The sequence below is a fragment of the Helianthus annuus genome, chromosome 14, assembly GCF_002127325.2.
Source record: "Helianthus annuus cultivar XRQ/B chromosome 14, HanXRQr2.0-SUNRISE, whole genome shotgun sequence".
Taxonomy (NCBI): Eukaryota; Viridiplantae; Streptophyta; class Magnoliopsida; order Asterales; family Asteraceae; genus Helianthus; species Helianthus annuus.
Genome location: NC_035446.2, coordinates 169,884,199 through 169,906,619, shown reverse-complemented (window position 1 = coordinate 169,906,619; position 22,421 = coordinate 169,884,199). Strand labels below are relative to the sequence as shown.

The 22,421-nt window shown below is 36.9% G+C and overlaps 2 protein-coding genes across 5 annotated transcripts; both read right to left on the bottom strand.

The window, feature by feature from the left end:
• Positions 1-218: 218 nt before the first annotated feature.
• Positions 219-8,197, bottom strand: LOC110905037 (E3 ubiquitin protein ligase RIN2). 2 transcript variants are annotated; one of them, XM_022150920.2, is made up of 9 exons: positions 8,039-8,197; positions 5,118-5,555; positions 4,774-4,938; positions 4,468-4,686; positions 3,643-3,906; positions 2,861-2,998; positions 2,705-2,772; positions 1,522-2,098; positions 219-574 (listed from the first exon to the last, which is right to left on the bottom strand). In XM_022150920.2, the coding sequence occupies exons 2-9, from the start codon at positions 5,355-5,357 to the stop codon at positions 518-520; spliced, it is 1,728 nt and encodes a 575-aa protein (XP_022006612.1). In that variant the 5' UTR covers positions 5,358-5,555; positions 8,039-8,197; the 3' UTR covers positions 219-517. The 2 variants fall into 2 exon arrangements, with proteins under 2 accessions (XP_022006612.1, XP_022006613.1); XM_022150921.2 differs by having other exon boundaries at positions 402-901.
• Positions 8,198-9,281: 1,084 nt separating this feature from the next.
• LOC110905035 (valine--tRNA ligase, mitochondrial 1) lies at positions 9,282-21,429 on the bottom strand. Of its 3 annotated transcripts, none has more exons than XM_022150917.2 (22): positions 21,340-21,429; positions 19,086-19,194; positions 18,708-18,773; positions 18,436-18,605; positions 18,253-18,325; positions 18,038-18,103; positions 17,864-17,947; positions 17,080-17,157; positions 16,866-16,949; positions 16,247-16,326; positions 16,092-16,149; positions 15,703-16,005; positions 15,256-15,426; positions 14,975-15,174; positions 14,046-14,448; positions 12,833-13,084; positions 11,312-11,806; positions 11,123-11,214; positions 10,656-10,755; positions 10,423-10,568; positions 9,663-9,863; positions 9,282-9,503 (listed from the first exon to the last, which is right to left on the bottom strand). In XM_022150917.2, the coding sequence occupies exons 2-21, from the start codon at positions 19,185-19,187 to the stop codon at positions 9,689-9,691; spliced, it is 3,198 nt and encodes a 1,065-aa protein (XP_022006609.1). In that variant the 5' UTR covers positions 19,188-19,194; positions 21,340-21,429; the 3' UTR covers positions 9,282-9,503; positions 9,663-9,688. The 3 variants fall into 3 exon arrangements, with proteins under 3 accessions (XP_022006609.1, XP_022006610.1, XP_022006611.1); XM_022150918.2 differs by lacking the exon at positions 21,340-21,429 and adding an exon at positions 19,339-20,362; XM_022150919.2 differs by lacking the exon at positions 21,340-21,429 and adding an exon at positions 19,485-20,362.
• Between the last annotated feature and the right edge of the window lie 992 nt (positions 21,430-22,421).

Here is a 22,421-nt window from a genome sequence, read left to right as displayed (position 1 = left end):
GCTCCCTAGTCAGTGAGTACTCAGCCTAGGCAGAGAGTACTCAGGCCTCGACAACCTACCTTGTAGCGATTACTCTGGCTGTACTTGACCTCCGAGACCTTGTTTTACAACACTGAAAAAAAGTAATAATAATTTACTCTTAATACTAACAAACTAACCAATTTTCAACCAACCCCCCTTTCAAGGCAACAAAACCTCACTGCTACTTTCAAGCAAAATGTCCCACATTCAAATCATTTTTATTCAATCAATACTAACCCACTTGCACAACACCAAACACAAACACAAAATGATACACCAAAACTGAAAAATTATTGTTTTCTTTTTCCCTAAAAACTCGAAGACGTCGAGGGCTACATACAGTCTACGACCAATTTTGTCCAACTTATTTTTTGCAGACCCTTTCTATATACAAACTATAGCCATAAAATACATCTTACATTGTGACCAAAGAACCTCCATTCACCACCATATTTTTCATGTTATTATTTGAAAGAGACATGAGACCGATACAAAGTTACATTTGGAGAAGATTATTCACAGTAACAGAAACTGAATTCGTCCGCTGCAAATCCTACACAAATCAAGGCAAAAAAAAATTGTTTTATAACTTTTTGCCCCCCAAAATTAAAAAATTGAACAAATATTTAGCATACCAGGGATGATTAAGTAAGGTAATTTATTATTTCAATGATAATAATGTAAAGAGTAAAATGTCATTTTCGTCCCTGAGGTTTGGCAAGTTTTGCGACTTTCGTCCAAAGTTTTGTTTTTCCCCATCTAGATCCAAAAGGTTTGAAATCTTGCCATTTTCATCCGGCTCGTTAACTCCATCCATTTTTCTCCGTTATATCAGGGGTATTTCGTCTATTTTGTTAAGAGTTAATCACTGTTTTCGTCCCTGTGGTTCGTCAAAAATCACTATTTCAGTCCATTAGTTTAAAAATTGTGATTTCAGTCCATGTGGTTTCACTTTCGTAACCATTTTAGTCCCTGTGGTTTCACTTTCGTAACAATTTCAATCCATTTATTATGTTAGTACAGGGACTGAAATGGTTACGAGGTGGACTAAAATGGTTTCGAAAGTGAAACCACAGGGACTAAAATCGCAATTTTTAAACTAATGGATTTCAGTTATTTTTGACAAACCACAGGGACGAAAACAGTAATTAACTCATTTTGTTAACTTAAAAGGGGAGTTCGGTCTTTTTCACTTTATGTACAAGCACAAAAAATACCCCTGACCAAATTCGTTAGGCCGAATTGCCCTTTAAGTTAACAAAAAAGACGGAAATACCCTGACTTAACGGAGACAAAATTAATGGAGTTAACGAGCCAGATGAAAATGGCAAGATTTCAAACCTTTTGGATCCATATGCAGAAAAACAAACCTTTGGATGAAAGTCACAAAACTGACCAAACCCCAGGGACGAAAATGGTATTTTACTCTAATCTAAAAAACCCAAAACATATAGCAGAACATCAGGCTCAAAAAAATCGAACTTAAGAACGAGAACATACCCTAAATATTAATTCATCGGGGACATGGGGAAGAACTTCACGAACGGTTTCAGCCATGGCAAGTAAATGTGACAAATCATCATCTGAAACACGTGGGGCCGTCCTAATGATTGAATCGCCAGCGTGTCCTCGATGTCTTAGATTACTGGTAGAAGGATTGTTCGAAGTAGACGTGCTAGCCTGAGACGCGTTTATAGGCCACAGATTCCAAGAAGCATCTTCAAGGGCAGTTTGGGCATATGTTTCCCCGACAGCTGCAAGATGCCGCATCATCATCTGGACTCGGCCCAAACCCACGGATCTTATAGCTGTAGATGGGCCCGCCCCATCAAACCCTAACCAACCCGATTCTGATCCAGACCTCCAATCGTCATGTTCTAAAGGGGCCTGAATTTGATTTGGAATTACACCGGTAGGATCATTTGGCAGTTCGAGTGTAGAGCTTAACTGGCGGGCAAGTTGTTCATCGCTTGAAACATCTCCGGAACGAGATGCGGAATTTCCTTCGCGTGTGCCGACAAAGAGGGGTTTACGACAAGTGGGGCAGGAATAATTGTCGCTTAGACCTTGGTCCAACCTGGCATCATTATGCCACCTCAGCATATTTAATCACAACACAATGCTAAAGCAACTTTAAATATATATATATAGGGTAGGGCTATATAGAAAACCCTATATATATAAAAAAACCTAGAAAACCCAACCTCCCGACATTTTTTTTTTTTGAAAAAAATAACACATGTAATATACATGTTTTTAAGAGTTTTGGGCCAAAAAAATCAAAAAAGCGCCGAAGGGATGATTCTAAAAAAAAAAAAATTTCAGCAATTTCTGTCTTTTGTGCCTAACACATGTTAGGCAACCGGACATTGCTGAAATTTGTTTATTTTTTTTAGAAAAATCCCTTCGGCGCTTTTTTGTTTTTTTTGGCCCAAAGCACTTTAAAACATGTATATTACATGTGTTATTTTTTTCAAAAAAAAAATGTCGGGAGGTTGGATAAAACTGGGGGAGATTTGAGTTTCCAGAGTTTTCTAAAAATTTAAGGGTTTTCTGTCTAGCCTTCCCCTACATATATATATATATATATATATATATATATATATATATATATATATGTGTGTGTGTGTGTGTGTGTGTGTGTGTGTGTGTGTGTGTGTGTGTGTGTGTATGAAATAGTTACCAGGATCTAAGGCATGGAAGATGGAAAAGATGATTACAGGAGAGCTTCTTAGCCTTGGCCATCGGTTCCTGAATTTACCCATCATGTGAAAGTGTTAATCACAAGACATTAGATAATATTTTAAACATAACAAGAAAACAAAATTAAAAAGATTACCCGACAAATGGCACACTCATCATCGTAAGTCTGTATCTCTTCGAACGTTGCATCAGGGAGAGCCCCATGAAGTGTTTTCAACGCCATTCTTAACTTAACAAACCCTTTGATACGCTTTGCAACCGCACTTAACAAGGCCTGCCTATGACAAGATTAATATAAGCAAAAGTAGACTTTTTTTCTTTTTGGGTAGGGGAGGATAAACACTAGGGGTGTAATTGTAAATGAGACTAGGGGCTCGTGTGCTGCTCGAGATCAGCCTGAAAAAAAGCTCGAAACGAGCCGAGCTTGAGCCTAAAATAAAGCTGGTGTATTTATCGAGCCCAAGCTCGAGCCTGAAATGCGAAGCTCGTTAGGCTCGTTGAGCCTTAGTGTAATATTAGTTTTTATTATTTATTAATATTTAATAGCATTTACCCCTTGTCTAAAGTTGTCTAGTAAACGAGCCGAGCCACGCTTAATTAAACTTGTTTACGCGCTGCGCCCAAACCTATAAATAAGCTTGTTTAGCAAACGAGCCCGAGCTTCACTTATCGAGCTCGAGAGCCTAAACGAGTCTATTATTTATATTATTCTTATTTAATATATTAATTATTAGATTATACACGAGCCAAGCTCAAGCTTGAGAAACTACCAATGAGCCGAGCTTGAGCTCTCATAAATTAATCAAGCTCGGGCTCGGCTCGTTTGCACGCCTTGTTTTAGGGTTCAAAACACTAAAACACATAACATTAAAGCTAGAGAATAGAATATCACACATGAAACGATATCAAAGAACTTACACGTATATTTAGAAAAAGAACTGCATCTACAAGATGAAATGTCATGCCATGAAGCCGCCAAATATGCACATAATGACCAAGAGCCATTAACAAAGTCATAAGATCAAGAAAAAACCCTAGATTCCTTAAAATAATGCTTTTCCATTCCCACAATGAACCTGCTGCTGACATATCCAAAAGCTTTGATATTTTGGGATTTGTGGTGTTGCCTGCCGAGTGATGAAGCCATACGTCAAGCAATTGAAACCCGTGAACCAAAATGGCCTAAGAGCAATATAAAGGATAGAAAATAAAATTTATCAGCCACGTAATGAAAATCTAACAACAAAAAGAAGATATTAGATAATGGAGATGGAAGAGTGAATTTCAAGAATTGTCCTTTATCTTTATACCCATTTTCAGGCGCTGTCCTTTATGTTCAAAATTGACGAGTTTTGTCCTTTATGTTTTCATATCATACACGTTTTGTCCTTTAGGCCTACCTCAATTAGTTTTTTCAGTTAAATTTGGTCATATGCTTTGCACATGAGGGCATTTTTGTCAATTCAAAGGTACATTCAACGGCAGATTTGCAGCTCAAAGCTTCTACAACCTTTGAATTGACAAAAATACCCTCATGTGCAAAGCACATTACCAAATTTAACTGAAAAAACTAACTGGATTAGGCCTAAAGGACAAAACGTGTATGATATGAAAACATAAAGGACAAAACTCGTCAATTTTAAACATAAAGGACAGCGCCTGAAAATGGGTATAAAGATAAAGGACAATCCTTGAAATTCACTCGGAGATGGAATTAGAAAAGATGAAATTGGTTAGTTGTACCTGTAGTGTTTCGAAAGCGATACTAAGAGGCTCAAAGAATAATAACAAAAATAAAGGCGATGATATTGCTTGGTAGATGAGTAGACACGTCCTTATCCAGACTATGTCGACAATGGCAACGAGCAATAAAACACAATATACACGGAAGTACGTCGAGGGGGTTGCGGAAGGTGAGGCGTTCAACCGTTCAAGGCGGTCCCTGGCTAAAGCTTGAAACATCTGTAGAAAATATAAAATATAAAATTTGCCAGTGCTTTACATCCTTACAAATAAACTGAAAAACCACACTGTACTAGAAAATAGTACCTTCAAAGAGCATAATACGGTCAACCAAGTCAACCAAAATCCTGCATGAACCATTGTTGGTGGGACTACCAACGGAAGAAACGTTCCCTTGTAGAAAACATAATTAACTAATCGCTCCAGTAATTTCCGAGATTCAGATGCATGTAGCTCAACAAAAAATATTGTCTGCGTGAAGAAATATATAATCAAAAAAAGAATAAATATACGATGTGTAACAAAGAAAACATCAAAAAATGAATCTCACATGTGAATAAATATCCAATAGTGGCTACAATGAGTACAATCTTTATATATTACGAGCAGACTATCTATGATATATAAAATACAGAAACCTTAAATAATACCTTCAGAGACAAGATGATAAACATAAAAACGTTGAGAACAAAATTGACCATCAACGCAATTGTAGTAAAAGAACCCAACAAAACTTCCATTACATGGCTTTCAACCGTAGGGTCAAGAAGATTTTCACCCATCAAACCATCTGACTTTAGTTTCACATACGAAAGTTCTGTCCAATAGCGGAGGCCTATAAAGCTCAAGACCGTACAGGCTGCTGAAATTGACAAATAGCCCACACCCATGGAGTTAAAGGAAAATTTCTTTAGGGCAATAAAAGTTCCAGGATCTCATGAGATAATGATATACATGACCCCCGCTTGTACAATGAATTAGTCACTGTGCAAAATTTATGGAGAAGCCCACAAAGTGTAACTTAGTTTGTACACCTCATCCAAGTCAACCTTCAAGTATGTTCGGGATCTGATATTAATATACGTAACCTGCATCAGAAGATATCGGTATTAGCATCCGATACGTCAAAGGAAAACTATAGCAAACTGCATACTTCTAATAAACATCCTGATATTCTAAAGTAGTGTTCGTTTCACAGAATGGAATGGAATATGTGGAAATGAAATTGAATCTATATCCATTAAAAGTTGAAATCCTTCAACTAGTGATTTCAATTGATTTAGATTCAATTCCAATTCCTTCTTTTGTTGTAACGAAAAACTAGGGGTGTAAACGAGCCGAGCCGAGCCCGAGCCCGACTAGGCTCGAGCTCGGCTCGTTATGTTTTTATGAAGCTCGAGCTCGGCTCGGTTCGAGCCTACTTCTCTGAGCTCGAGCTCGGCTCGCGAGTAAAACACAAAGCTCGAGCTATTTCGAGAACAACCTCAAATGAGCTAGAAGCTTGGCTTGAGCTCGTTTCAACAGCAATTAAGCGAGCCAAAGCTCGGCTCGAGCTCGGCTCACCAATGTTATCATCATCATTATTATATTATATATAAAAAAAACTAAAATTTTGTTTAGGCTCGTTTGGGCTCGCGAGCCTAAACGAGCTTTGTATTTCAGGCTCGAGCTCGGGCTCGATAACTAAACGAGCCCTATTTCAGGCTCGAGCTCGGGCTCGTTAAGGCTCGACTCGTTCGAGCTTTTAACCGAGCCGATCACGAGTAGCTCTCAAGCCTCTGGGCTTGTTTACACCCCTACGAACAACATACATAATGAAATCTACATTCCAATCCAATTCCATCCGGATTTAATTGCATTCTGTGAAACGAACACTACCTAACTAGTTATCTACTAATGCTCTCCGACTCTATCACATGACTAAAAGTTTTACCAACTCAAAATAAGTCCAATGTGGATTAATGTCTCAACAATCAAAATATGTATTATTTTATTTACTTATTAAGGATATAGCATATTCCTTTTAGCAATGCTAGATTGCCATGGACCGATAATATGGTCTAGAAGTTAGATTCAACACATGAACACAACATCTTGTTCACTTTGAAGTTTGATCCACAAACCTACACAATTGACCTAATATTCTCACTTATTCTCATTCTCCAGTGATGATATTTGTAAATAATTTATATCAAACAACTACTTTTTTTCTTTCTAAATTACTAAACATTCAATTAACAGCAATTAAAAACCAGCCATAACTAGATTAATTCAATAAAAAAAAAGTCATTTCAATTCAAAAAGTCAAACAGCAACATAGAAACCCTAGCAATCATAAAATCATGAAATCAACTATCAAACGAACGTAAACAAACATATTACCGAACGTTCACGAACGTAGTCAAACGAACGAGACCTGTGTTTGTTCGGTAAGCTAACCGAACAAAATTTTTTGTTCGTGTTCGTTCGTTAAGCTAATCGAACGAACATAAACGAACTTCCTGCCGAACGGTTCACGAACTGTTCGTTGAATGTTCGGTTCGTTTACATCCCTATACATAATGAAGTCTACATTCCAATTCCATCCGGATTCAATTGCATTCTGTGAAACGAACACTACCTAACTAGTTATCTACTAATGCTCTCTGACTCTATCACATGACTAAAAGTTATACCAACTCAAAATAAGTCCAATGTGGACTAATGTCTCAACAATCAACATATGTATTATTTCATTATTTTATTTACTTATTAAGGGTATAAGGAGTGGTAAACTTAAATATCAACCAATGAGAGTGTGCCATGTCATTCAATGAAAAGTGTTTAACTATGCTGAAAAGTGTTGGCAATGGTTAAACACTTGAATTGGTAAACTATTATTTAAAAAAAAAAAACATAAAACACAATATACCATCCAATCATCCCTCCCCAATACATCACTCATCATCTTCACCGATCGGTAACCAAACACCGATCATCAATGAAACCGTGCGGCAAAGGGGGGTAGGCGGCGGTGTTCCCGAGCGGCAAACTCGGTTTGCCGCTCCCCTTTGCCGCCCACTCCGTATGCCCTAAGGATATAGCATATTCCTTTTAGCAATGCTACATTGCCATGGACCTATAATAAGGTCTAGAAGTTAGATTCAGCACAACATCTTGTTCACTTTGAAGTTTGATCCACAAACCTACACAATTGACCTAATATTCTCACTTATTCTCATTCTCCAGTGATGATATTTGTAAATAATTTATATCAAACAACTACTTTTTTTCTTTCTAAATTACTAAACATTCAATTAACAGCAATTAAAAACCAGCCATAACTAGATTAATTTAATTATACAAAAAAAAAAAAAAATCATTTAAATTCAAAAAGTCAAACAGCAACATAGAAACCCTAGCAATCATAAAATCATGAAATCAACTATCAAACGAATGAATTGAAATCATATAGACAAATCCTAACATACGAATCGTGCAACTACAGGAGAAGATTATATTGATTGATGAGCTAGGTGATACGATATGAAACGATGATGAAATCGGGTGAAGAAAAGAGACGTAACCTAACCTGTATTGATTTAAGAAGAAGAAGAAGATTGGGAGAAAAGTTATCCGAAATTGGGCGATTATTGCGGGAAAGAAGAAGGGGAAAATGTGAATAATAAATGTGTTGCAGGTGATAGAATTCTTGTTCTTGCTTGCGGTGCCCTTTTTTGTCCTTTTTACCAACGCATACTTTTCCTTTTTTATTGTTTTTTTAATAGCGAACTAAATCACCGGATAAGCATTCTGGGATGCTCGCAATTGAGCAAATGCATTCCCTCCTCCATAACGGTCAGAGTTGGATGCATACCTAAGCCACCAGTTCCGGGAAAAATCTGCCGCCCGAAGGCCCACTGCGGTAAAAGTAAAACCCGGTTCGGCTCAGTTTCGAACTGACGAAACTTCATTGCCACCACCAATGTCCTTCAAAGTGATGCTAGTGGGAGTTGAACTTGAGACCTCAAGGAAAGAAACCAAGTGACTAACCACTAGACCAACTGGTTTGGGGTGTTTAACGAATTATGGGTGTTTGGATGTTTGTTTAAAGTCATACTTAGTTTTTGTAGCTTGTTACGGGTTTTTGGTAATGTTAAGAGGTTAATTTGGCGTTTTAAGGCTATGGGGTGTGCTCGTCTACGTCCTATGGAAACTGTCATGTAGGCGTCACATCATTCTCATGTTTTTCCAGATGCGGGAGGCGTGATTCCACTTTCAAACTCCACACCCAATATAAAAATTGTCTTACCCAATCGCTAGCTTCCACGTCTACTAAGTTGAGGTCTCCACGCCCAGATTTAACACGCAACATGGAGCTCGCCGGCATGGTTTCCGGCGTTGGAATGATACCATATCGGATAAGGAAACGGGACAAGCATCACCAAATAATGTAAAAAAAGCAGAGTCAAATCAGTGACGGAACTAGACCTTCAACTCAGGGGTATCCCAAAATTTTTTAGGGGTGTCCTCGTACTTGTGTTCAGGGGTGTCCTGTATATAAAAATCGGAAAAAAAAAATTTTACACTACTGGTAAAAACTTGAGCCGTAGCCCGAGCTACGCCCGTTTACACTACAGGTCCGCCCCTGAGTCAAATATCACTTTAAGCTAGAGTTAATTACCCTAATAGTTTATGATATGCTCATATTATGGTTATGGTCTCTAAACGTGTGTTTGGTTTGCGGAATTCAATATTATGGTTTTTGTCTCTAACTCACTCACCCCTACAACTACTTCTCAATTACACAATTTGCCCACAAGTCCACAACGAAATTTCGAAAAGGAACACCATTTTAATATAATATTGATGAAAAAAATAAGTAATTTCTTTTAACTTTTTATTTAAACACAAAATAAGACTTAAGTAAAACTGTAGGGATAATGATCAACCGAGGAAAATTTGCTATACAGTCTGTTGAAGCATAAATCCTTCGGGATGGCCTTGACGATCCGTACTAGTCGTTTTTCTTCAGCCCGAGCTCGGAGTTAGTTATGCTGCAAATATCAAAGAAATCCATTAGAAGGGGTCTAAGGACCATGCGTTGACAGTTAAATCAGTATAATGTATAAAAATGATTTGTGTTGAATATGAATGAATGAATGCATAACATTCACTTCAAATCTATAAAGTTGGAGACGTGAAAGAACAAATACCCGAAACGAAAAAAGAATGTTCAAACTTAGACTTCTGAATTCGCAGCTACTTGGCGTTCAATGTGTTGAGTGGCTTCATCAATAGAGAGTAGTTGTTGCATTAATGAGGCGAGTTTTGCAACATTTTCTTCTTTGATATGAGCTGGCACCTTCTCCTCATACCCCTTGGCACTCATCACCTTGTTTAAACTATCCTTTTGCCTGCTCAAATAGGGAGACGTCAATCAATGAGGTGGTACAAGTGTACAACCGACCCGTTCACTTATGAACGGGTCAAATCATATTGAGAAAAGAACAGGTAAAATGGGTCAAAAGTCACCCGAAATATATTTTTAAGAGTTAATTGCCCGGATGGTCCCTGTGGTTTCATGTTTTTTCACGTTTAGTCCCCACCTTTTGGAAATAGCAGGTATGCTCCCTATGGTTTGTCATTTTGTTACTCGGATAGTCCCCTGGACATTTACTCCGGGGACTATCCGAGTAACAAAATGACAAACCATAGGGAGCATACCTGCTATTTCCAAACTAACTGACATCTACTCCGGGGACTATCCGAGTAACAAAATAACATACCATAGGGAGCATATCTGCTATTTTCAAAAGATGGGGACTAAACGTGAAAAAACGTGAAACCACAGGGACCATCCGGGCAATTAACTCTATTTTTAAAGTATAAAACCTTCAAATTACTTTCATTCAAAAATTATATTGTTACCGTACTAATATAACTTTGCATAAGATTTCGTAGAGGTATGCTTACTTCTGTAATTCTGCAAACTTAGCATTGAGCTTTTCTCGTTCCTTTTTAACATCAATAGCTCCTTGATTCTTCAGATAAACTGAAAGTGCTTCATTTACAACCGCCACTGCACATCCAACTGGAGCGGGATCATTTTCAGTGAGTACCTGCGAGTTGTCAAATCCCAAAATATTAGAATAACGTTTCTAACGTATAGTATTAAACTCCATTAATATGATATCAAATGTGCATACCTTTAAAGATGACAAGTTAGCTAGGGTTGAAACCTCCATTTCATGGCTCCTTAAAAGGTCTGCAATTTGATCAGTTCGGGACACAACAAAACCAGCCCGCCTGAAAAGAGAGATACATTTTTTATATTAAATATTAATATTAAAAAATCACTGAAAAACTCCATCAACAAAATACCAAGTACCCAATTAACAAGAACCGACAATCACAACTTTTTTCTACAAATGTCTCAAATTGGGTTACGGGTCCGATGAGTAAAATCAAAGAATTTAAAAAAAAGGCCCCAAAAGTAACCAAATTTTTTTTTTTTTTTTGTAATGGGCAATTAGATATAAACCCCTAAACTATATATAAGAAAGCTTTAAGATAGATGATAGAAACTAAGGGGGTCAACCCATCTAGTTTCGATCCCCCCCCCCTTTCTTATTGAAAGATAATGAATCAAGAACTGTGTAAAAACACCAGATACCTTTCTTTCGTTTCTCCCCTAATTGATCTAAATGATTTAACTGCAGACTCAATCACTTCCATCTCATATTCTATATGATCATTTGTCCATGACTGTAAAAAAGTTAAAAAAATAAAAATTAACGAAATAGTTAACATATCGTCCTCATCTGATCTGAAAAGTGCTAGTCAATATTAGTCAAAACTTAACCTCGACAACGGATGGATATTCACATATCATAATGGACTCCTCACGTGTACGATTCTTCGGTGAAGGAAGTCGCTGCCATAATTCTTCAGTAACAAATGGCATAAATGGATGGAGCAATCTTAATCCTGTATCCAAACACACCCACAATGTATCTTGTGCATAACCTTTTGCAGGGTCATCATTATCACCAAAGAAGTAAGGTTTAATTACTTCAATGAAAATATCACAAAGTTGAGACTGCCACCATGAATATACAGCACTTGACGCATCCGAAAACTCGTAAGAATCCAAAGACGATATAGTTTTTGATATAGCTTTGTTTAGCACTGAAATTATCCATTGGCAACTAAATGGCATCTTCTGTGGTTCTATCTTTGTTGGAGGGGTATAATCGTCACCGAGTTTACTCATGGCAAACCGCACAGCATTCCATAACTTGTTACACCATTGTCGGTATCCAACCACACGTAATATGTCCAGATTTATTTTATCAGACTAGAATCAAGCAAAGGCAGAGTGTTAGCATCTTATAAACAGGAGGAAACTTATTGGATATTTTTCTAGGGGTGTTTGGATAAAATGATTTTGAATGTCTAATAATTTATAGGCCTGTAAATGAACCCAACGGACACGAATAGAGGCATGTTTGTGTTCGTTTATGATCGTTCGTTTAAGACCTAAACGAACAGTTCACGAACGTAAATGGACATAAACAAACAAACTTAAACGAACATAATTTAACAAACAATAAACAACACAAACGAACGTAATTGAACAAACATAAATGAACACAGATGAACATAATTGACTAAACATAAATGAATATAAAGTAATTCTTTTATATAAATTAGTGACTAATTACGATAAATTTCATTGCAAAACTCATTTTTATTACTAGAAAGCCCAATTACCAATTAGTTTTATTTATATAAGCAGTTAGAAAGTTCCTTTTACGTTCAATAGTCAAATAGATATAACTACTTATGTATTTAAATTGAAACGAACATAAAAGGGCGTTCACAAACATAGTTCGTTCACTTAATTTAATGAACAAAAAATTGTGTTCCTAAACGAACTTCCCGCGGAACAAGTTCATGAACAGCTAATGAACATTCAGTTCGTTTACAGGCCTAATTATTTAGTATTCAGATAATCAAATTTTGAATGATTAGTTTCATACCCCTATGGTAGCAAAACTGATTATTTAAGAAATATTAAGATTACGTATTTAGCCGTCTTTTCTAACCATATTCTCATTGCTAATAATATCGTTGGGAGAAGAATATCACTACAGATATCCTTTACAATAAAGAAGATTTGTTAACAAGATATTAATATACAACAACAATTTTATAGTTCACATAAATATAAAAGAATGTCCTTTTTGGTGGTTTATCTATTAGTTCGTTCATTAATCAGAATTTCTTTGTTGACTTGGCTGTTTAGTTGACCCAGCACTTTGTATTTTGTCTTCAGTTCTTTGAGGAGTCAAACAATTAACTTATAAGATATAGATGGTACCTGAGCTGTGTAAGAGACGAGGGCAAAACGAAGGGCATCTGCACCACATTGGTCAATGCCGTTAGGAAAATCCTTTGTTTGACCCTCTTTAGCAACCTTCAACTCGGCGGGGTCCAGATTACCCTGCTCAAGTCTCTTGATAAGATCTTCCAACGTTATACCGCATATGACATCAATGGGGTCCACCACATTGCCCAAAGATTTAGACATTTTGCGCCCATGTGCATCACGAATCATGGGATGTAAATAAACCTACAAAATAATTCAATTTTTATTCTTAAATTGCTATGGTAATTATAATTATATCAGACCAGTCATATATATAACATACTGATGAACATAATGATGATGAGAAAGCAAAGCTCATAAAAAAATTATCTAAGCAATTTCCTAGAGCTTAGATGTGACACGTTCAACCTAGGGCAGTTCATGAGCCGAACCGAGCCGAGCCAGGCTAAGCTCGGGCTCGGCTCGATTATAAACCAAGCTGGCTCGGCTCGGCTCGGATTTGAAACCGAGCTGAAAATCTAAGCTCGGGCTCGGCTTGGTTTTAAAGCGAGCTAGCTTGGCTCGGCTTGGTTTGGCTCGATTTTATAAAAAAAACTATACCTCTTAAAATTTAATAGCCTAAAATATTATTCAATAATTTAAAAGAATATATTCAAAATAAGTTCAACCTAATACAATTCAAACCAAAATCAAGTTTAACAACGCAAAATAAGTTTTAATTTCAATAAAATACAATATTAGTTCATTAGTATGGTAATCAATCTTCAAATATGCCATAAATATCAAATTACAAACCTATATACATGTAAATAATAATCAGTTTTTTTTGTAATATATTATAATGTATATAAAATTAAAACTTATTATAAGTAAAATAATTCGAGCTAAACCGAGCCGAGCTACAAAGCGAGCCGAACCGAGCCAGCTCGGCTCGTTACGAGCCGAGCTAGGCTCACTTTCTAACCGAGCTGAGCCGGCTCGGCTCACTTTTAAACCGAGCCAAATCGAGCGAGCTTTTTCCGAGCTAAACCCGAGCGAGCTTCGAGTGAGCTCCGAGCCGCGAGCTTTTTGAACAGCCCTAGTTCAACCCGTTAACTTACAAATGGTTCTATTCAAGTTATATTGTATCTCCAACGGGTCAATCAAATAAAATCGATAGAAAATAGACAAAAAGGAAAAGGGTCAAATATAAAAACTTACGAACCTTTTTAAAAGGTACATCACCTCCTAATTTCATGCCAAGCATGACCATACGTGCAACCCAAAAGAACAAAATGTCATGCCCTGTTTCAAGAACAGAAGTTGAGTAAAACGTCTTCAAATCTTGAGTGTCTTCGGGCCAGCCCAATACAGATAACGGAAAAAGCCCGGAAGAAAACCAAGTGTCTAAAACATCAGGATCTTGAGCCAACTGAAACTTTTTTCCTGGGAAGATTCTGTTAGCCTCCACCTTAGCATCTTTCTCGTTACGGGCCACCACCCAATGGTTCGTGTAGGCCCCGAGTTCTTTAAGTTCATCATCCTCCAATGTAACATACCATGCAGGAACGCGATGACCCCACCAAAGCTGCCTTGATATACACCAATCACGAATGTTTTCAAGCCATCTGTGAAAATGAATATTTTAAGCGTGAGGGATATTTATCTATTGGAAAAATTACAAGTTTTGTCCTTTATCTTAATACCACTTATCAGGCGGTGCCCTTTTTAACGAATTTTGACAAGTTTTGCCCTTTACAAGGAATTTTGTTGCACGTTTTGTCCTTTAGGCTTAACCCAGTTAGATTTTCTTGTTAAATCTTGTCACCCAAGGGCATTTTAGTCTTTTTATCCATTTATTTCAAGAGTCAACCCTAAAATATTTTGTTTTATTTTTTTAAATAATATTAAATAAATGGGTAAAAAGACTAAAATACCCTTGGGTTACAAGATTTAACAAGAAAATCTAACTGGGTTAAGCCTAAAGGACAAAACGTGCAACAAAATTCCTTGTAAAGGGCAAAACTTCTCAAAATTCGTTAAAAATGACACCACCTGATAAGTGGTATTAAGATAAAGGACAAAACTTGTAATTTTTCCTTATCTATTTACATTGTTTTTATCAACACAGTTGAAAAAATATCGCAAAAGTACCTTTTCCATTCAGCAGCATATTGTTTTGGCATTATCTCAGTTTTCTTATTTGTATCATCCATGACAGCATCAAGCGCTTCCTTAGCTATACCATGGCAGTTAACATACCACTGTGGTTTAATCATAGGTTCAACCACATCATTGCTTCTAGAACATAGCCCTAGCCTCATTTCATTTTTCTCTTCCCCTTTATACAGTCCCTGTATGCATTGAAAAAATACTTACAAAGAAAGAAAAAGGACCGGAATATATGTTGCCAATTATACATATACAAAGAACACCTTAGACTTCAAAGCCTTGGTTACAGCCACACGAGCTTCAAAACGTGGCATCCCTACAAAATCTGAACCTCCATTACTGTTTATCTTCCCATCATCGGTGAAAATGTTGATAAATTCCAATTTATGACGCTTTCCAACCTCGAAATCGTTTGGGTCGTGAGCTGGAGTTATCTGCAATGACCACCTTTATATCATGACAAGAAAACAAGACACTAACAAACTTTTCACAAACCATTTTCATTTGGGTTAAGTCAGAGCGGATGAGTAACGGGTCACAACAGGTTCAGTCAAATAGGTAACTTATTTTGTCTAAACAAGTAAACATACACTTTGTGTGACTTTCATCTGTTCGACCTGTATGACCAGTCTCATTTTAAGCTATACGTCTGACCCATTGATAAGAAAGCGGGTCAACGTTCACTTCTCATCTTTAAAAAAATATTTTACCTTCACCGCACCGGTTCCGAAATTTGGGTCAACAAGTATAGAATCACAAACTATAGGAAGTCTTCTTCCATTAAACGGATGGCTAGCAAACTTTCCATGAAGATGTTTGTATCTTGGGTCATCAGGATGAACAGCAATAGCGGTATCTCCAAGCATCGTTTCAACTCTAGTAGTAGCCACAATAATTTCTCCAAGATTTTCCTCTAAAGGGTATGCAAATGACGTTAAAACACCAAATTCCACCATGGTTTTATACCCAGGAACCTTTAGAGGTGTCTTCTCTTTAATATCGATATAATCAACCTACAAACACAGCAGTAAAATGTAAAGTAAAACTAACTGAGTAACTGCTGCTTCTAAATGTGAAGAAAGAAAAGCTGACGGTATACCTCGATATCAGATATTGCTGTTCGCAACACACAATCCCAGTTGACTAACCGTAAATCTCTGAGGTGAAGGCAAAAGATAATCCTTTTTTAGTCAAACGATAACTTGAGGAAAACTAATGTCATTGTTAAATAAAACACATGCAAAATAACAATACCTATATATAAGACCTTCCTTATAAAGCCTGACAAAAGCTTCGGTTACAGCATTTGACCTTTTGTCATCCATTGTAAAACACTACCATAAAACAAAACATAAAGTTTAGAACTCATAATGAGACCAGTTTCCAAACAAATGAAAGAAACAAGACTTTATAATATAAGGGAGTGAATTTCAAGGATTGTTCTTTATCTTTATACCATTTTCAGGCGTTGTCCTTTATGTTTAAAATTGACGAGTTTTGTCCTTTATGTTTTCATATCATACACGTTTTGTCCTTTAGGCCTAACCCAGTTAGTTTTTTCAGTTAAATTTGGTCATGTGCTTTGCACATGAAGGCATTTTTGTCAATTCAAAGGTTGCAGAAGCTTTGAGCTGTAAATCTGTCGTTGAACTTACCTTTGAATTGACAAAAATGCCCTCGTGTGCAAAGCATATGACCTTATTTAACTGAAAAAACTAACTAGGTTAGGCCTAAAGGACAAAACGTGTATGATATGAAAACATAAAGGACAAAACTCGTCAATTTTGAACATAAAGGACAACGCCTGAAAATTGGTATAAAGATAAAGGACAATTCTTGAAATTCAATCAAATATAAGTTTATTGGTTTTTACCTCACGTGACCAATCTAGAGATGCACCCAATCGTCGAAGTTGTTTTAGTATCGTGCCCCCATACTCATCTTTCCACTTCCATACCTTTTATCAATACCAAAAAGATAGAAACTTTTCAGAAGTAAATCAAACCATTATAATGTCCCATTTGATGCTAGATAAATAAAGTATCACTTATTATAGAATGATGTAGTATAAAGAAAGTCAAACTCACTTCCGATACAAAATTCTCTCGGCCCACGTCATGACGGGTCAATTTTCTTTCTCTCATGAGTTTTTTCTCCACCACAACCTATCAATGAGGCAGTGTCAGATAAATAAATAAGTTAGCCATATATCATATATTGGAAGTAGAGGTGGCCTTGTTGACCCACTTATATATGCATGGGTGAATTTAGCTCTGTTAACAGCGTAAAAAGGATGAAGTCAAAGAAATTAGCATGAAGGGAAACATGGTCAAATGTCAAAAGTTGCTAAACTACATTTTTATTTTTATTTTTGTGATTGTATTTGAGAATTGAGACGCTAATTATTTACTAATAATGGGTATGTTTGGAAAAGTAGCTGGTGGCTATTGGCTGGAAACTGGTAGCTGGAAGCTGGTGGTAGGTGTAGCTGGTAGTTAGTAGCTTGTAGCTTTTTAGATGTATTTGGTGTTTGGCAGAGTAGCTGGAGCTTTTAATAAAATGCATAAAATGACCAAAATGGACATAACTGAAAATTTAAAAATTTTGTGCATTAAAAAGTTCATTATATTTAGAGGTTAAAATAGTCATTTTTTCCCTAAAAGCTTATAACTCCTTCTAAACGCTACTAGTAGGAGCGTTCAACCAAAAGCTTCAAGCTCCTAACCTAAAAGCTTCAAGCTCCTTCAACCAAACAAGTCTTTTTATTTAGTAGAAGGCTTAAAGCTAGAAGCTCCTAAAAGCTCCATGCCAAACATACCCAATGTGAAAATATTGACAAAAAGTGTTACAGATATTAGAAGTCAATTCAACCTGAGTTGCTATCCCTGCATGGTCCATCCCAGGCACCCACAGTACATTGTATCCTGACATTCTCCTCCAACGAATAATTGTATCCTGAAAAAATGAAAATCAACAGAAACTTCTAAATATAAGAATTTACATAACTCCATAACATAAGGAAATATGAGTGTAAGTCGATTAAACCTGGATAGCAGCAGTTAAGGCATGACCAATATGTAAGGCCCCAGTGACATTCGGAGGTGGAAGAACCTGCAATTGCATACAAACAAACCCCACGTAACCAAATCACAGTAATCAACTAGATTCTATAGTTTTACGGATACTTAAAAGGTGTTATATTAAGATGCTACATATGATATTATCAAAGAATATCAGAAGTAAAGCGACAGAGCCCTCACGATTGTGAATGGGGGTTTAGAGCTATTAGAATCCGCCTCAAAGAAACGTGACCGCTCCCACCACGCATACCATCTACAAAAAAAGGTTCAAGATAATCAATACATTTTTCAAAAGAAATGAAGAGAAAAATAACTCGAAGCCCGTGGATGCTGTAAAAAAGAAAATTTCACAGCAAAACATACGATTTCTCCACTGCCTCAGGAGAGAACTGTTTTGCCATTTGTTTAGAAAGCTTTTTCTTATCACCAGAAGGTGTTTCCGGATCGATAAAATCTTCAGGATTTTCATCTCCGGCATCAGCCCGTCCCGGCTTCTTCTTACTGGCTTTTATGGAAGCAGGTCCTTGTTGAGCCTTAAGTCCAAATCAATCAACATATAATCAGATTAATTAAAACTTCATAAACAATATTAAACATAAACAAACTCACTAGACTATAACATTAGCTATAAACACCTTCACTTTAGCCGCTTCAGCAGCTTTTTGCGCAGCCTTTTGTTTTTTCAACTCTTTCTCTTTCGCCTGCCAATCACAAACAACACATTAAACCATAAGCAAACAATAACAATTAACACATAACATCCTCTCTTAACCATTGGGTGTCAGCCCAATGGCCACCAGCCCGCATTCTAACCCGGAGGTGGAGGGTTCGAGTCTTGCTCGTTCCCAATGCCCCTACGGTAGCGGATTTACCCCCAGACTCAGGCTTGCTGGGTGGCGGTCTGCGAGGTGGGATCACCTCGGCGGTTGGGAGGACCGTGGAATACCCCCCCCCCCACCCCCACCCCACATAACATCCTCCTAAATTCAAAATAATTAACTACAACAATTAACCTTCTCTTCTTTCTTCTTCTTCCTCTCAAGTTCCTCCTCTGAAAGCCGAACATCCGGATTCGCAATCGCACTTGACATCGCGTTGGCTCCTATCCGCGTCATATTTGCCCTAACATTTAAATCGCATCAGCGTAAAACCTAACCGAGACACTTTCAAACATCAAAACCTAATTGAATTTTGAATTTTCTATTTACATGCAAAACCTATACTAAATCATATAACATAGCATCGAATCTACAACAAATTACGTACAGATTAAGCAGAAATTGAAGTAAATCAGTGATCAACACTAATTACATAACCCTACAAAAACTAACTTGAGGCACCACTAACTTAACAAAGGTCGTGTCCGCACAAACATGCCGTTTAAATCACATTTAGAGTTAATAAATTATTACTTATATATAAAAAAGCAACTCCACCATCCATTGCAAATAACCAACTCCGTGAATTAACCGACACCCTCAACTTAAAGTGAATACGCCTTAACGGAATTGACACAACGATTCAACTGTCGTCGTCACTGACCGAAACGACGCGCCTCCTCCCACCGCCGTTCCTCCAATCGTTTGCCACCTTTCCACTACCCTATATAACCAACCATCACCACCACCACAAAACCACATGTCATGTCCCAACAATTTGATTGAACTCCCCCATTGTCTCTGCAAATCGTCATCTCCGCGCGGCGAGGTATCTGTAATTGTTTTCTTCCCGTCGATTTAACGACGCCTGACTTCTTCGATACTATCAAGGCAACGCTGAGTGGGTGAACAGAGAGATGTGTAAGACAACGACGACGACACCATATTCGCCGGTGACCGGGATGGGATCTAGAAACAGAGAGTGTGTGAGATAGAGAGAAAATAACATTTTCTGTGTTTTCATCTTTGATTCGCCGAGGCTTTCGTCTGATCAGAACTCTTCATCGCTCGCCTCAGTGGTTTGAACATTTCGCCGGATTGCCCAAAACCTTCGACTTCTTCCACCGAGGAGAACCGTTGGATATCACCCATATCCGAAACACCGACCTGACTTATATGGATGGCTGCCACTCGGATTCTGGTTGGCCTCTCTCTCTTTCTCTTGCATATCAACTTCTCTCACTGTATTTCTATCTCCCTAAAATGCAAATGTGTGTGTATAAAGTAAGATAAAAGATAATGGTTTTATGATTGTGTTTGATGGTTTCACAAAACCATACCTGCATGGTGTTTGATGGTTTTACAAAACCATCCTTGGATTTTGAAAATAAAAATATTAAAACTACATTTTGTAAATTTTAACAGTTAAGAAATGACACTGAGATTAATAAATTTGAACGGTAAGGATGAAGTAAGATGCATTTCGTTGTTTATAATTGGGTTTGAATTCTGTTTTTAAAACAGAATAATATAAATGTTATATGTAGCAGTATAGAAAGTAATTGAAAATTATGCATAAGTTAAAAATACATGTCAAAATGTTAAACTCATTATGTCTCAATTTTTTTAATAACCAAATATTAAAATATTTGTCGCAGGTAAATTTTTTTTCTTTACCTACAAGAACTATATTATTATGTTAAATATTGGACATTAAGATTTGAAAGTAATAATTTAAAAAAAAAATTCAATAAAATATTGTATTTTATGAAACATATTTATAATCTATGTTTAGGAAATGTTCTGCATTGTTAGTTTAATTTTATAATTATATTTGAATTTTGCTAATAAAATTGTTATTTCATTAAAAGAAATTATGTAACTTAATTTTAATTAAATATTTTTAATAGCTTTTAAAATGTTTTTAACAAATCATAAAGAAGAGTTTAATAAAGAATGGCTTTTTTGTTAATTTAATTAAGAAGAGTTTAATTTGGTTTGCTTTGTGAAAACAAGATCATAGTTAGCTTAGGCAAAAAACTTAATTAAAAATGATTTAGTGTGATGTTGTAGGCTGGAGGTTGGTCAAAACCAAAAGAATGTTTTATAAAAACTTAAGAACTTCGCATCTCATATGCTCATACAAGAGTCATTTATAATCAACAACCCGCCGCAACGCGCGGGTTAGCGTCAACTTGTTGTTATACAAACACGCATAAACTTTCAGAGCCGATTACGCACATGCAAAATGTGTAATTCATGTACTAAATCCTACAAGAAATTACGTATAGATTAAGCAGATAATGAAGCAAAGCAGTGAGAAACAGTGATAGTTGTAGAAACAGGCATGAATTTGAGAAAATGATAGAGATAAAGAGACGAATTTTACTGTATTGAGATGCGAGAGCAGCAATGGCGTATGGAGAACGGGAGAATGTGAAGAATATGAAAAGGGGTTTGGGTTTTTGTGATTCTGGACAATGACATAATTGGATGTTATGTGGGTCGACCCTATAAAATTAGAAAATGTTAAATCGGTGTGTTTTAAAGTATAAAATGTAAAATGATATGAAACTAGGATTAAGTTAAGCATCCCCGCGTTGCGGCGGGGGCAAACACCAATGCACACTACTGCAAACGACCACTAACACTGAAATTAAACCGAAACGTAAAACATATAAAAGAATAACTAAGGCGATCTAGGACCCGAGCGTTATGATGAACCTGTCAAACGGAAAAAATAGACAACGTAAAAATGTTTAATCACACACGCACGTTGGACCGTGTTAACTCGCAAAATTTAGAACGGAACGTAAAGCGAATATTTTGCAAATAATGAAAAGTATAGAGGACCAAAGCTGAAAGTAAAGAAGTCGTGAGGTTAAATTATAAAAGATGATGTACAATAGCTTAATGCATACAAGTATAAGGAGTGGTTAAACACTTTAAAGTGGCAAACCAAAAAACCGACCAATGAGAGCGCGCCATGTCAATTAGGCAAAAGTGTTTAAACTTTGGTGAAAAATGTTGGCAATGGTTTAAACACTTGGTGAAGTGGTAAACTATTTAAAAAAAAAAGGAAAAAGGTGTGATTGATTGAGATAGGAATGGACCCCACCCCACACCCCCCTCTCTCTCTCCCCTTCCTCCTTCCCTGCGTCGGTAATGCATCACCGATTACCCCCCCTTTTTCGGTAAAATGAAAGCGGTAACCACCTTGGCAGTGGTTTACCGATCGGTAAACATGGTTTGCCGTGGGTGATCTTTTCCCACACCGTATCCCCTAATGCATACAAGTGTTACAAATTATATCTATACTAGGAGCCATATGTCGGATAATGCCCAAGGGAAGAGCTTGAAGTTCAAGTCCCACTAGACATGATCTTATGCTTGCTACAGACTCACACATTATCATGGGGCACCCTACGAAATAATCCATTGTACTCTCTTGTGGCTCAAAGTTGTAAACCC

Excerpts from the sequence above, each read along its gene's own strand:
- LOC110905035 (XM_022150917.2), bottom strand. The coding sequence starts at position 19,187 with ATGACGCGGATAGGAGCCAACGCGATGTCAAGTGCGATTGCGAATCCG. Across the intron at positions 16,150-16,246 it reads AAGGAAGGTCTTATATATAG|AGATTTACGGTTAGTCAACT; the intron begins GTATTGTTATTT and ends CCTTCACCTCAG. Across the intron at positions 10,569-10,655 it reads CTAACTTGTCATCTTTAAAG|GTACTCACTGAAAATGATCC; the intron begins GTATGCACATTT and ends GACAACTCGCAG.
- LOC110905037 (XM_022150920.2), bottom strand. The coding sequence starts at position 5,357 with ATGGGTGTGGGCTATTTGTCAATTTCAGCAGCCTGTACGGTCTTGAGC. Across the intron at positions 2,999-3,642 it reads TTCTTTTTCTAAATATACGT|GCCTTGTTAAGTGCGGTTGC; the intron begins GTAAGTTCTTTG and ends TGTCATAGGCAG. Across the intron at positions 2,099-2,704 it reads CTTCCATGCCTTAGATCCTG|GTTGGACCAAGGTCTAAGCG; the intron begins GTAACTATTTCA and ends TAATGATGCCAG.